The 15,215-nt window shown below is 53.0% G+C and overlaps 1 protein-coding gene and 1 pseudogene across 2 annotated transcripts in view; one reads left to right on the top strand and one right to left on the bottom strand.

The window, feature by feature from the left end:
- Positions 1 to 15,215, top strand: part of Ncs1 (neuronal calcium sensor 1) — a 48,035-nt gene that overhangs the window by 3,748 nt on the left and 29,072 nt on the right. The window contains exon 1 of one of the 2 annotated variants that reach the window (XM_087654316.1): positions 13,655 to 14,124. Coding sequence (XP_087510442.1) covers positions 14,016 to 14,124 — 109 coding nt within the window. The 5' untranslated portion in view covers positions 13,655 to 14,015. 2 annotated transcript variants of the gene reach the window in all.
- On the bottom strand, positions 1,710 to 4,433 carry LOC134486023 (ATP synthase F(0) complex subunit C2, mitochondrial-like; annotated as a pseudogene).

Consider the following 15,215-nt stretch of genomic DNA (forward strand, 5'->3'; position numbering starts at 1 on the left):
GCACAGTAACTCAGGGATGGAGCAAGTCCTGGGCTATTTTTCCTGAGGCCCAGTAGAGCCATGGTTTTACACGGCAGCCTACCACCTTACTGGATCATGTCAGAACGGCTCCCTATCTGCCATTCACTGAGTGTCCACTCTGCTGGGCACACAGAGAAGGAGCAAGAGATACAGTTCCTGCCTCCAGCGGAAACTGGCCGAGTGGCTCACAAATTCTCTGTCCTGGTGTTCGTATATGCGAGGGGCAGAGATCCCTTTCTCCTTAGTTTCTCCCCATCCCTTGGTACTGCTGGCTGGAGACATTCACTCAGGGAGCGAAGGAGTGGTGGTTTGCATAGGCTTTGCCCAGGGAGTGGCACTATTAGGAGGCGTGGCCTTGTTGGAGTAGGTGTGTCACTGTGGAGGCGGGCAATGAGACCCTCTGCCTGCCAGGAGACAGTCTCTCCTGGCTGCAGTCGGAACAAGATGCTCGGCTCCTCCAGCACCGTGTCTGCCTGCACGCGGCAGTGCTTCCTGCCATGATGATAATGGACTGAACCCCTGAACCTGTAAGGCAGCCCCTGTTAAATGTTGTCCTTTATAAGAGTTGTCTTGATCATGGTGTCTGTTCGCAGCAATGAAACCCTAAGACAGGGATACATTCTTGTCGGTTCCAGCTTGGCCTTGACCTGGCCTGCCAACCTTGAGCCTCTTAGGTTGTTTTTTGAGCACATCAGGAAAGAGAGCAAATGGGTGATCTCTGTGGTTGTGCAGTAGCGGGCATCACCGGGGCCTGTGGTAGAGGGACTTCCTGGTCCAGATGGGGTCGGGTTGAGAGGTGCAGGGACTTACCTGCTGGACTCTGAAGTTTCTGGGTTGGCGTTGTCCAGGCACCCAGAGAAGTCTGCTACGTAGGAAAAAGAGTTTCCAGGCCATTACTCCACCCAGCTCTCAGAGAGCAGCCCGGAGAGGCATCCATCTTGGGGCAAATTCTGGAGCTGGAGTGGAGGCTCAGTGGGGTGTGGTGGACAGATCATCACTGCCTGTTCCTGCTGTGCCTTCCCTCCTTCACTGAGGGTGGCACAAAGCAGCAAGAGAAACTTAGGTGAGATTCAGCGGGCACCTAAGTAGGACAGACCAGCTCTATGGAGAGCAGGCTATGTCCCCCACAGGCTCTGTGGCCTTAGGTAAGTTACATATCTTCTTGGGTCCCTAGTGTGTTCATCTGACACCTGATTTCATGGCTGCCTGGTTCTATAGGAAAAGAATGCCTTGCTCACACTGGGCCTCAGGGTAGCAGTCCCTGGATGGGATTAGGGCTCTGTACCCTGGCTATAAGGAGACTCTAACCTTTTCCTATGGTGAGGAGGAGACCCTCCCTCCCTCCTTCTCTGGAAAATGTGCTTCGTGCTGAGTCCTGGAGTTGAAGAGGATCCAGGCTAAAAGAGGGGGATATTCTGGAGCCTGGGATTCAGCCAGAGGAGCGCTGCAGTCACAGATCATCTCAGGCTGTGGTTTTCCCTGTCCCTGTCACCTGTGTGGAATGTGACTGGCTCCTCTTGTCCCCTCCCCGGAGAGTTCCTCTAACCCCAGGTGTCCCTGCAAATCCTTGTCCTGGCAACCCACGCCATGTCAGGATTGAGCCCCATCTGCTCCAGGGTGAGATCTGGGGCTCTTGTGGCATGGACTGTGGGGAAACTGGGGATGAGTGGGTCTGATCAGAGTCACTCTCAGAAGGCCATGGGCAGGAACTTGGATATTTCCCAAGATGGGTAAGGATCTGTGGAAGGGAGGTGATAGATTTGGGGGACACGGTGAACAAGGTTAGATTTTGAAAGAACATTCTTAGCTAGAGCCCCCAAAATGAAGGAGGCAAGTAATGAGGAAAATTGTGGCAATGAATTAGGGGTGTCATTGGGGATGGCCTGACAGAGTCTGGAGATATTTAGAGGAATGCCCAGAGGGCTACATAGATGGTCTTCACCATTCTGTGCCTTTGGGGTTGTCTGCTTTTAATCTCTAACTTTACTTTTTTGTTAATTTTACTATTTATATTATAATTTCCTTTGTATGTGTGTGTTTAGGTCAGAAGTCAGTTCTTGCCTGCCACTGTGTGGGTTCTGGAATTGAACTCTGGTCCCCAGGATTGGGGGAAGTGCTTTTATCCACTTACTATCTTATTGGCCCACACCAGGTTTATTTGTTATTTGTTTTGTTTTGTTTGTTTGTTTTTAATGTTTTGACACATGCATGCAACATTTTTTTTAATCTTCTGTTACTAGGCAGTTACATTGCTTCTCACCCCTTACAGAGCTGTGAGGACTGTTTGAATCTTCATACACACAGTCACTCTCATGCATGTGTGCACATGTGCACACACACACACACACACACACACACACACACACACACACACACCAAGGCCTCCGACCACATGACCCTGAAAGTCCTCTGGATCAAGGATTCTGCAATTCTAGTTAATAGTAATGAGGAAGATGAACTTGAGACTATGAACTTTCTCTTTTCTTCCTAATGAGATTGGCAGCCTTGGAGTGGAGCAGTGATACCCAGTGCTAGCAGGAAGGTGGCCCGTGGTCTCCCACTGTTGCTGAAAGGGTGGTCAGGACGCCCTTCTGGAAAGCAAGTCAGCTTTTTTGAACCAAAAGCCTTTTAAGCCAGCTGTGACAGTGTACGTGGTGATTCTAGAGTTCCAGAGATAGAAGGAGAACTGGACTTCAAAGTCAGCCCAGAATGCACAAAGGAGACCTTGCTCAAAAGGGGGAAAAGGAAAAAAAAAACCTTTAAAATATAACATGGTTTTGACTCCATAATCCCATTTCGGGGTTTGAGTTATCTAAAGGAGAGACATGTGCAAAGATCTGTCCCTCTGTCCGTCCGTCCGTCTGTCCGTCCATCCATCCATCCATCCATCCATCCGTCTGTTTATCCACCAGTCAGTCTATCAGTCTCTGTTTGTTTTGTTTTGTTTTGTTGTTGATGTCACTTTTGTTTGCTTTTCCGAGACAGGGTTTCTGTGTGTAGCCCAGGCTACCCTGGAACTCACTCTGTAGATCAGGCTGGCCTCGAACTCAGAGATTCTCCTGCCTCTGTCTCCTGAATCCTGTGCCACCACCCAGCATCTTTGTTACTTTTTGAGGTAGTCTCAATGTAGCCCAGGATGGCCTCAAATCGCTACATAGCTGAGGATGGCTTTGAATTTCTAACCCTCCTGCCTCACTTCCCAAATGCTGGGATTCCAGGACAGCCCCACCCCACGCTGTTTATGTGGTGCTGTGGAACCCAGGGCTTTGTGGATGCTAGGAGAGCACTCGGCCAACTGGGCTATGTGCACAGCCCTCGATGCCCTGATTTCTCAGCACCTCTAAGACAGCACAGGAAGTGAGAGAGACCAGCAGCCCCAGGCTCTTTACAGGGGTCCTTCCATTTTGCTCTGTGTTGGGGTTTTGGTGGTCATGTCTTTGCTTCTTCACTGAAGTCTTCTGCTGTGGTGGGCTTTGTTCTAAGTAGTCCTACCAAAGAAAACCCAGCGTCAGTTGAGAGGAGCGTTCTGTGCCTGTCATTGAAGGCTTGATTTTTGTCTATGTGCATGTGTGTGTGCCTGTGCGAGCATGCATACAGCATGTGGTTGCAGAGGCCAGGAGAGGGTGCTGAATCCCTTGGAACTGAACCCATAGGCAGTGCGAGCTCTGTGATGTGGATGCTGGGAACCAAGCCCAGGTTTCCTGCAAGAGCGGGAAATGCTCTTGACGTCTGAGCCTGTTCTAGATCCTCCTCCTCCTCCTCCTCCCCCTCCCCCTCCTCCTCCTCCTCCCCCTCCTCCTCCTCCCCCTCCTCCTCCTCCTCCTCCTTCTTCTTCTAATTCTTTTTTTCGGAGCTGGGGACCGAACCCAGGGCCTTGTGCTTGCTAGGCAAGCGTTCTACCACTGAGCTAAATCCCCAACCCCTCTTCTTCTTCTTCATACAGTTTTTATTTCTCTTCTCTCTGTCAAGCTGTGAGCCAACCACTTTCCCCAGACTTCTTGGGGAGGCACAGGAAAAGGACCATACAGGGCAGACGAGACACAGAAGAACTGTGGGTGGAAGTGGAGACAGCTGCCCCACATGGCGAAGAGGATGAGAAAGGCCACCATTAGGCTAAAGAGCCCTGTGGCCTCTGAGTGGGCAAAGCCCAGAATCGTGTAGAAGACTTGCTGCTTCAGAGGAGGGTTCCTGGCACCGCCAATGATGAGACTTCCCAAAACAGTCCCAATCGCTGCCCCAGAACCAGCCACCTCAACTGTAGCAGCCCTAGCTCCAATGAGCTTGGCAGCTGTGTCGATGTCCCTTGAAATGGCGCTGGTTTGGAAGCTGTGGCTAGGGATAAGTGAGGTCAGAAGCCGCCGGACCTCCAAGCTGCTGAGGCCCTCATCTGTTAGCATGTGGTCGCTTCAACTCCACTGCAGACAGCAGACAGACGGACGGATGGACGACTCAGCAGCTGAGAAGTGCTCCTGATCAGGGAGCGGGTAGAGACGAACTTGGAGCAGGCATACGTTTTCAGGGGCGAGGGGCCATGGCAGGGGAACTGCTCCCAGGGTAGAGAAGACAGAGAGGGACCTGTTCTAGGTTCTTGATATTTCAATGTCCCCATCTGGGAGTTGAACCAGAAACTGTAGTATTGGATTTATCAGCTCTTCTCAGCCCCGCCCCCGCTTGGTTCACCAAGAGCTAGAGTCTGTGGTAGCTGTGAGAGACCAATATAATGCATGGTCCCTGGGGCCCAGGGCCGTGTTTGGTGTTCAGGAACATTCTGCAGCAGCCCCGCATGGGCCCTCTTTCATAAATAAAGACAGGGTAGTCGCTGGCCTGTGGCAAGTGATGTATGTAGCTAAGGTTTGAGCCTGGTCCCATGCAGCTCTGGGCCCGAGTATTTAATACTCAGCCCGTGCTGGTGGGAGGCGCTGAGCAGGCTCTGTGGGGGTGTGTGGGTTAAGTGTGAGCATGTGTGGGTGCCTGTGTCGGCGGTGCAGTCTGGATAGGGGCCAGTGGGGGTCACGTGGGCAAGCTCTGACTCACGTGTGCATATTCCGAGTGTGACAGGGTCGTGGCATGTGTCAGGAGTGGGTGAGCCATCTTGGTCTGTGCACGAACATACATCGTGTCTGGGTTGGGGGGAGTAACTCTGTGCTGGTTGTAAACGTAGATGTACGTGGAGCGCCGCGGCTGGAGAGGGAGACCTCAGGTAGGCTGAGAATGGGATTGGTGCTCATTGTATAGGAAATGGGAAGGAAGCTCAGGCAGTTGGGGGGCACACCAAGGTCTGGTAGCCATTTAGCAGCCATCTTGGGATCAAGCTAATCTTATCCCTGTGTGGCTAAAACCATGCCCTTTCTCTCAAGAGCACACTCCTATGATCTCTGAGCACACCCATCTCTGAGGTATCGGACACTGGCCAAGTTTTCCGGATTTGCGGGATGGGGGTGAGGCCAGGTGGTGAGCTGGATGTCTTGCCTCTCGTGGACATTTGAGCAGCTCCTGCCTTGGCTTTCTGCACTGAGGAGGCAGAGGTAAGGCCCCTGTGGGTGATCTCATTGGGAGCATTGAGTGGGTGTGGTCAGGAGTAAGCAGGGGACTGTTGGTCCTAATCTCTCAGGGTTTACCAACTTCTACCATCCCCAAGGGATACAGCTGAAGCCCAGCTCTGGGATCTCATGCAAGCCCCCCATGGAGGGGGACTCCCCGTTTTTACAGAGTCTGCACTACCCTTGTTTGTGTGTGTGTGTGTGTGTGTGTGTGTGTGTGTGTGTGTGTGCACTTGTGTGTGCTTGGTGTGAGTACGTGTGTATGGAGGCCAGAGGCCATGTGTCTTCCACCTTTGCTCACCACCTTTTCTCTTGAGTCAGGGTCTCTCACTAAACTGGGAGCTTCCTGATTGGCTAGACAGGCTGGTCAGAGAGCTCTATGGATCTGCATGTCTGTCTGTCTCCTCAGATTTGCAAGATTTACCATGCCTGGCTTTTTTTTTTTTTTTTTTTTTTTTTTTTTTTTTTTGGAGCTGGGGACCGAACCCAGGGCCTTGTGCTTGCTAGGCAAGCGCTCTACCACTGAGCTAAATCCCCAACCCCATGCCTGGCTTTTATGAAGGTGCTGCTGTCAGATTCTCCAGCAGACACTGAGCCATCTCCCCGAGGACCCTGTTCCTGCTTCGATGGCAGTTTGGGGCTGGGGATGGGATGTCCAAAGGTGAGGTGAGACCCAGAGTGCCCTAGACTGATGTCCCCCTGGCTGATATTTGGTGTCCTTGGATAAAGGAGGAGTCCCAGTTCTCATGGATTTGATGTGGATTCAGGGATGCGGTGACATAGAGTCAGTCTCTATGATGGACGGCTCCTTGAAGCTTAGACCATGTCTCGCAGCTTTTGGTCTCTGTGCAGCAGAGTTGTTAAGGGACAGGTGGGCAAATGTGGTTTCCATTGTTTCCACTTCCAGACAGTTCTTCCTGGGTCATTTCCTTGGATCCCACTTGCCTGGCCTGGCCTGCACCATTACCTAGTGGTCCCCTAGAATTGCCAAGGTACCTGGGTCCAGCCAGGGCCTTGTATCTGGAAATCCCCTTAGAAAAGGTCTCCACCATTCAGTCTCTCCTTTTGGTGTGATGTTATATAGATCAACTCTGGGGAGATCAATGGTTCTGCTTGGGGAAGCTCTTCCTGCCTGAGGAGCACAGGTTGGGGGCCTGGGGAAGTGTGCAGAGCTCTCTCCTACACGCCTAACTTTCCAGGGTGGCCCCGGAAGCTGGTAGACTCAGAGCCCCTGTGCTCTGGATTCCGGCGTGAAGGAATGCGGCTCCGAGGAATGTTTAACCCGGGCAGAAATAGCACACTTTGCTGTCCTTATTTTGGGCTCCAGTTCTCAGCATAGGGTGCTGCTCTCTCACCCTAGCCTGCGGCCACAGCTGCCCGGGTCCCCCCACAGCTGCCTGGTTCCCCCACAACTCTGGCCTTTTTGGGGACAAACAATGACCTCTTTTTTCCCCCAGTTTTATTATTATTATTTTAACCAAGAGGTTGCTGTGGGAACCAGAAGTGGTTCTGACTTGGAGGCACACGCACACAGGCCCTGTGATTACTTCCTCAGCCCCTCAGCCTGCATCTCAGGGAGAGAGGGACATGGAGCCCTGAGGTCTGTCTGCTGTCTATTGTCTGCTACAGGGAACTGTAGCTCAGGGGTTCCCTCCCGCCAAGGCTAACTTCAAATACTTTCCACTTACTGTTGGCATGTCAGCTCACACACACACCCGCCCCCAGCACACACACACACACACACCACACACACACACACACACACACACACACACACACACACACACACACCAGCCCAGGAGCTATCTGTAAAATGGGCCAAGTGAGGGAGCCTGCCCAGGAGGGTTAGATAGAGCAAACAAAGAAAGTGTGAGAAAGGAAGAGTGGAAGGGACCAGCCACTCGCTTACTGCTTCTTCACACATCCATGGAGAGAGTCACACCCCTTGCAGGTTTGCTGCAGCTGTGGGCGGGTGAACTCTGAACTCCCCAATGCTCAGAAGAGGCCGAATGCCTGCCACCCAGAGGCCCTATCTGCCAGTGTCTCTTTTGGATGCGGTAGAGGCCATGTGTATAAACCCCGCCTCCACTCCTCTGCGGCTGTGAGGCTGAAGCTGGGGCTCACTGTTCTGGTTTGCTCCTCCACCCCCACCCCAACCCCCGCACCCCAAACACATTTGTCGAGATGACTAGGAAAGCCAGGACGGAAGTAAACAGCTCCAGGTTTCTTCCAACCCATCCTGAGCCTGCTTCCCTACCTGGCATTAAACTTGATCCTTTCTCCTGGGACTCCTTTTGGGTCTGGGGGCTTCTGTGAATTTATGGCTCGCAGGGGGGACAGGTTGGGTCTGAGGTGACAGCCAGCCACTCATCCCTCCTTCCTGCCCTCCCGCACCTGCCTCTTGGTAAGAACCAAAGCTTCCCTTCAGAGCAGGAGACGCGGCTATTTTTGGCACCATGGGGGGAGGCAAATGCTTTCCTTCTGTTCAAAAATACATGGTGTGCGCTGTGCAAACAGGGAGCTGGGCCTGCTCAAAGCCTGTGTTCCTGGGCACTGGGCCTCTTGCCGTGGTCCCTGAACCCTCTGGGGCTCTGTAGTTTACACATCCAACCAGGCAGGGTGGCCATTGTCGTCCCACTGCTGGTCCTGGGGCCCTTGCTGGGCTCAAGAGGAACACGATCTTAATTGATCTTAATTGATCTTAATTATACGTACGTAGCAGCAGCCATCAAAATACAGAGGCTCCTGCTTTAGGGGCTCTGACTGGGTTGCCTGTTTCCCTGGATTGGGGGAGCTGAGGGCCGCTCTGACAGTGCCCTAGGGCATTCTGGGAAGGATGCCCTGCAGCTTTGGGAGGACTCTAGGTCTAGGGGGAGGCCAGTTGGCTACAGGGTACCTCTGGCTGTCTCTTTCGTTCTCATTTCCTGGTTGAGAAAGTGGTTATGGACTATTTGTCTCAGTTTACCCTGTGGTGCTGGCACAAGGTAGCATAGACCATTGCTTCTTTGGCTTATATGACATTCATGATGTGGTGGAGAAACAAAGTGAGGCCAGTTTAAATGCCAAGACAAGCTGGTGGTGCAATGGGGGCGAATGCACCAGGTGGGCAGGGCTTAAGTGGCATGTCCGTACGCTGGGTCTGGTTTACTCCTTTGCTCATGTGGGTAGCTCTGATGGAGGCAGGAGTAGGAGGCTGAGGTAGAGGAGATTTGGGCCAGAAGCTTTGTCTGACAGCAGTTTCTGGTATGAAAGTGTCAGGACAAGGCAGGGCTACTCTCAGGACCTGTGCCCAGGGGTCTGGGAGGAGGAGGACACTGGTGACATAGTCCTATGCTGGGCCCAGCAAGCCATGCCAAGCTGGACAGGTAAGGAGGAGAGTTTCCAGGTCAGAGACAGGCCCAGCTATGAGTGTGCACACGTGTGTGTACGTGTATGTATGTGTGTGTGTGTATGCGTGTATGTGCATGTACATATGGAAGACATAGGTACAGGCTGGGTGTTTTCTCAACTGCTCTCTACTTTATTTCTTGAGCAGATCTCTCATTGAGTCTGGAGCTCACCCATTGGCTAGACTGGCTGGTGAGCCCCAAGGGTTCCTGCCTCTTCTTCCCCGCCTCCCCCTCCATCAGCCCCTCCCCCACTTTGTCCTCGGATACTGGGGATCTAAACTCAGGTCCTCATAATTTTAGGGCAAACATTTTACCAATCAATCGAGCCATCTCCCCAGCCCCTCAACCCCCCCCCCCCCCGTTTGTCCTTCTTTCCCTCCTCCCCTCCCTCCTTCCTTCCTTTCTTGACGGCGTCAAACTCCCTGTGTCGCTGAGGATAACCTTGAGCCTCCACACTGCTGCTGCCACTCCCGGTCTGTGAAGTGCTAGGACCTATTCTAGGATCTTGTGCACGCTGGGCAAGCACTCTCTTAACGTCCCGGCCTCTGACGCTTCAGGTTTACGTCCACAAAGGGAGGGACGAGAGGCGTCTTTCTGTTCCAGGAGGTGCCTGCCGAGAGATTGATGTGCAGTAACCCCCTAAAGTCCCGTGCCTTCCCCCACCCGCCACAGAGAAGCAGCTTGGGAAACAGCGGGTCAAGGTCACAGCCTGACTGCTGGTGGCACATGCTTCTACCCGCACTTCTCTATCACGTTGATGGGTGACTGACGGCAGCAACTCTCCGGCCCAGCCAGTTTGGGGTCCCCCAGTTCCTCTGCACCACTAGCACAGCTGTGAGTCACTGGGGTGCCTCCTCTTCGGAGGGCAGGTCAGGGCCACGCCCCTACCCTGACTCTTAAAGGGCCAGCTCCAGAAGCAGCACTAGAGCATACCGTTTGCTTAGAGCTGTGTGGATTCCAAGCCTCCTGGCCTGATGCCTGGGAATTCAAGCTTGGAACTTTCCAAGATCTCTCCTGGAGCTAGACCTCAGGGTCTGCAGATGGGTTTCTGAAGCAGGGTCACTGCACGGGTTGTGAGGGGAGGAGCGTGAGGAGCTGGCTGAAGACGGGGCTGTTTCACCCCAGCAGGGTCCCTGCCAGTTCACTTAGTTATCCCCTTGGTGCGGTGCTGTACCCTTCTTTGGGGGAAGATGGGTCTCCTTTCACCCCTCGCCTCTGTTCTGCCTTAGGGATCCCTCATCACCCTTTCTCCATCCAGTTCTGGGCTCCACAGGCTGTGACGTTAGCAGCCGTGACTGATCAGGCATACCAGAGCTGTGAATGGTGATCAACCTGGCGTGTCCCCCAACCAAGGGCTGTCCTGTCCTCCACCCTGCAGCCCAGCCCAGGGTGGATCCTACTCTTGTTAATGCTCTTCCATGTTCTCTGCCCTACCCAGGATTCCATGTAGCCCAGGCTAGCCTCCAACTTGCCATATAGCTTGACCCCTCTGATCCTTTTCCTCCCAAGTGCTGGGGTAACAGTTGTGCACCACGATGCCCCGTCTTATAGGGTGCTGGGATCAAACTCACAGCTCTGCACACTAGGTGAGCACTTTACCAAGTGAGCCTTTATCACTCTGATCTTTTCTTTTTTACCCACATGCGTGACTAGACAGCTCTGTACTTCAGGTCTTTCCTGGTTACATGAGGATCCTTGGAGGACAGGAGCCATGGGGGTCATGGCTGCTCTCCCAAAGTCCTGCCCAGGGCCTGGCCTTTTGTGACTGTTAGGTGAGGAACTGTAAAACCTAGGCGTCTTAAGTCTCATCCTATCAGGAAGGCATCGCCGCTCCAAGTTTGCAGGGGAGGAAACTGAGGCTCAGGGTGGCGAGTTCGGTAACTCAAAGTCGGAGGGAGCACAAAGAAGCACTGTGTTTAGTGAGGGAATTCGGTGAATTCCAGGCGCTGTCTCTGCTTCTGGGCAGGAGCCATAGTAGACTTAGTCTGGGGAGCAATGGAGCTGGTCCGTCTGAAACCTTGGAGGAGTGTTCCCTATCCAGAGTTTTCAGAAGCAACTCACACCAGCATCTTCCTGAGGGGCCACAGAAGGTGTCACCTCCCCCATGGGGTCCCTCCTCTTGGTTCCCAGTCAGGTAGCAGAGGAGGCTTGGACTAGAGACCAGCCCTGCCTCCTCTTTTGTGTTTCCCATGTTGTGTGTACACGTGCACCCGTGTGTCCCAAAGAGCAAGAAGGAAGGCTGGGGACATTGCAGCAAGGGGCAGACCATTGAACGTCTTCCGCAGGAACACGTGCGCTGAGCGCCTACCTCATACCGACCATAACTGTTCAACTGCCAGTCCCAGACACAGGTCCTGCTTGTTGGAGCTCGCAGCAGTTGGGAAGGATAGGACCAAACACTCAGCAGTGGCTGAGTCATTTCTCTCTCTTGCCCCCTCTCCAAGGCATTTCCGACTGTCTTTTTTCTCATGTGTACATCTGTGGTGGGTCCTGAAAGAAAAGCCAAGACTCAGGGGCTGGAAAGATGATGGCCCAACAGTTAAGAGCACTGATTGCTCTTCCAGAGATCCTGAGTTCAATTCCCAGCAACCACATGGTGGCTCACAATCATCTGTAATGGGATCCGATGCCCTCTTCTGGTGTGTCTGAAGATAGCTGCAGTGTACTTACATAAATATAATAATAAATCTTTAAAAAAAAAAAGCCAAGCTAACTTTCAGAGAAATTAGTCAGTGCATCTGATGTTACACAGTTAGACCTGAACGTGGGTCGGCAAGTGCAAGCAGACTGAGGGCCTTTGCTGTCTGGTATCAGCAAGACCTGGTACTACAGAGTTAGTTTGGGCCAGAGAATCGGTACCCTATGAGCAGCTTGGCATTCCTGTTCTCAAAATCATCACCTTCTAGCAGTGACAAGAGACTGCTATGGAAAATTCCACACCCAACCTCATGGGTTGCAGCAAAAATTCAGTCGCCCTAAAACTCCTGTACAAAACCACCCTCAGGTTGTATATAGAAGGTTTGCAATGGGCTCAGACCTGGGTCTCTTCCCAGGGGATGCTTCATTGGACAAATGCAAACTCCCCCAACCCAGAAAAACCTCTAGATCTGTGGAACTTCTGATGTTACTTTGTTTTGTTTTTTTGAGACAAAGTTTCTCCATGTAGCCCTGGCTGTCCTGGAACTCATTCTGTAGACCAGGCTGGCCTAGAGCTCACAGAGATCCACTTGCCTCTGTTTCCATAGGGATGGGATTAAAGGCGTGCACCAGCAATCTGCAGAAGGGCGCCTAAACCTGTGTACGAGTTGGATCACATGTAAGGGAATCAACTCCCAGCATGCACTGGGGGATGTCTCAAACACTCACCTTTTCCACCACGTTCAGGAGTCACAGGGTTCTGGTTCCACCTCCACTGCGCTTGGGCAGATGGCTTCACCTTCGGGTGACACAGTTTTCTCCTCTGTGCAGTGGAGAGCCTCGAGCGCTGTCCCCCAGCGTGGTTAAGGTGTGTACTAAGATGAGTCCCAGCCTGGCATGCTGGGAGTATCCCTCGGTCACTTCTTCCTCACACCGCTGCAGGAGTCCTCAAGGCAAAGTGCGTCTTTCTGTAATTTGACTTTAATCCTTTGGGGGAAAAGTTCGGCTTACATAGAAATTAAAAATCACTATAGTTTATAATTTTGCTTCTGAAGTAAGATAAAATCTATAAATGCTAGGGCAGACAGTAACATTTATAGAAATATTTGACCAGAGTACAAACTTTGAACCAAAACTTGCCTCATGTGTGTATATGAGTATGTTGCATGTGTGCATGCATGTGTGAGTGTGCACGTGCGTGTGTGCGTGTGTGTGCACATACATTTGCATGTGGTCAGTGATCAGGAAGCTTTCTCAGCCCCTCTCCAGCTCACTTTTTTTTTCTTTTCTTTTTTTCGGAGCTGGGGACCGAACCCAGGGCCTTGCGCTTGCTAGGCAAGTGCTCTACCATTGAGCTAAATCCCCAACCCCTCCAGCTCACTTTTTGAGACCAGTTCTCTCACTGAGCCTGGAGCTCTCTGATTGGCCAGAAGGGTTGTCCAGCTAGCTTCAGGGATCCTCCTGTCTCTACCTCCCCATCGCTGGGGTTGTAAGCACACCCAGGTTTTTGTGTGGATCCTGGGAGAATGAGCTAAGTTCTCTTGTCTTCTCAATAGGCACTGACGGAGCCGTCTCTCTACCCCCAAACCTTGCTTTCGATAACCACGTGGGAGTCTCTCAACTCTAGGGTCACCATCAGCCTTCTCTCCTTAGGGAGTCTGTGGGGAGCATCTTGGGGGAGCTCCTTTAGGGGTGAGGCACTGTCCTTTTGAGTACTATTATCCCCTTTGTCAGATGAAGAAACTGAGGCTCAGCAAGAAGGAGCCTAGCGTCCCACAGCAAGGCAAAGCCTGGTTCTTCTGAGAAAGGCTGTGCTGACAGCAAGTGCCCCCTGTGCCCTTCTGGACAGTCACTCTATACTCGCCATACAGCTGGTGCCTAGAAGATGCTTTCCCCAGCGGGGGTGGGGAGGGAGCTCACAAGCCCTCTCCGTGGGTGTGACCACCCCAGGCTGAGGCTGCTGAACCTGGCTGAGGACACAGGTGGGCTGGGCCCCTGATTTCCTTTGTCCTGCCACTGGCTGTGTGATTCGGGTGGCATGCTGTCACCTCCTTGGAGCCGCAGGAGTTTTTTTTTTTTTTTTTTTTTTTTTTTTTTTTCTTACAATGGACTGGCAGAGAATTCTCTCACCACAGGGCGTGGTGCAGTCCCTGGGCTCTGCCAATGGAAACAGCTGGGGGACTCAGGAGGGTCCGAGGGACTGGGAAGGAAATGGAATTGAACTTGAGATCTGAATGGCTCTGAGCAGCCTGGCATCTGTGCTCCTCTGAGGGCCTGGCTCCTCTCCACGGTAGCAGCAGGAAGCTGTCCATGTCGGTGTGTGCTAACACCGGGGCCTGGCCCTGCCAGCTGCAACTCCTACCACACACCCAGAAGGCAACGAGAGCCCCAGTGCTTTATTCTGACACCACCACTTGTCGCCAGTATAATGACAGCAGTGTCCCTGTGTCCAGTGCTGGGCTGTCTGCCACGTGTATTTTCCCATCGGCCTCTGTCAGCTGCCCCATGCCAAGAGGAAGCAAGGCTCGGAGTGGCATGCAAGTACACTGACTGGGGTCTTATAATGACCAGTAGACATGCCCCTATCTGCACCAAGGCCGTTGGTGGGAGAATGGGTTCTGGTGCTGCGAGCTTAGGGGTATGCCTAAGAAGTCAGGGCAAAGCTGGTCCAGTCCGGCCTTCAGGTGCCCTAGACCTGTACTCACATCTGTGGAGGGGCCCTTGTGTTAACCCACTCGCCACATAAGGCAACCAGGCAGCGGGGATGTGCGGGGGAAAGAGCTAGGGGTTTGGGTGTGAGCAGCAGAAAAGCCAGACTAGGGGGATTCGAGTCTGCTTAGCCTTTTGGACTTAAATATGGCATGAGATTCTTGCCAAGCGAGATGGCTTTGTCACGACTGAGCACAGCCGCAGTCTGTGACTCCTGCCCATGTGGAAGCCAGATGCGGACTGGGTCGACGGCCTAGTGTGTGGACAATCCGAAGAGCAGTCTCCACCAGTTGCAGTAGCATCTCTGTGGGCAGAGACGGGGGAGGGGAGGGCTGTTGCACAGAAGGTGCGGTGTGGGGGAGGTAGGCAGGGCCTGTATGTCTTTCTTGTTGACTTGTGGTGTGCCCAGCCCAGAGCCGCCCAGCTGGGCTGGCACGGTGAACATGGGTAGAAATAGAGACTGCCAGCTCGAGGCTGGGCTGTTGCCGCCCCACTCCAGGAGGGACCTGAAGGGGACTGATCCAGGAGTCCTGTTTTGTGTCACGATGAGGGAGGGCCCAGGGATTCTGGGTGGGTCGGCATATGTCTAGGCAGAGTCAGTCTCTGGCCTCTTTTGGGAAAGAGGAACGGGCAGGCCAGGAGCTCTGCTTCTCTCTCTCTGGCAGAGGCGTTGGGTAGTAATCACAGTAGCATTGCTGGCTGGCTGCCAGGCCCTCTGCGTGTGCTGTCATGTTATCTCTGTCTGCTCGGAGCCAGTGATTCCAAGTGCTGTAGCTTAGAACGGGGCAAGGTCCCTACACACCAGAGCTCTGCCATCTTCCCGTCCCCATGCTGGCCCCCTGCTCCTCTCAGCTCGTGGAGCTGCCACTCTGCCCGCTTGCTTTGCCTGGGAAATGCTTTTACTGGACCAGGGTTACTT

This window comes from Rattus norvegicus, chromosome 3, assembly GCF_021556685.1.
Source record: "Rattus norvegicus strain SHRSP/BbbUtx chromosome 3, alternate assembly SHRSP_T2T, whole genome shotgun sequence".
Classification (NCBI taxonomy): domain Eukaryota; kingdom Metazoa; phylum Chordata; class Mammalia; order Rodentia; family Muridae; genus Rattus; species Rattus norvegicus.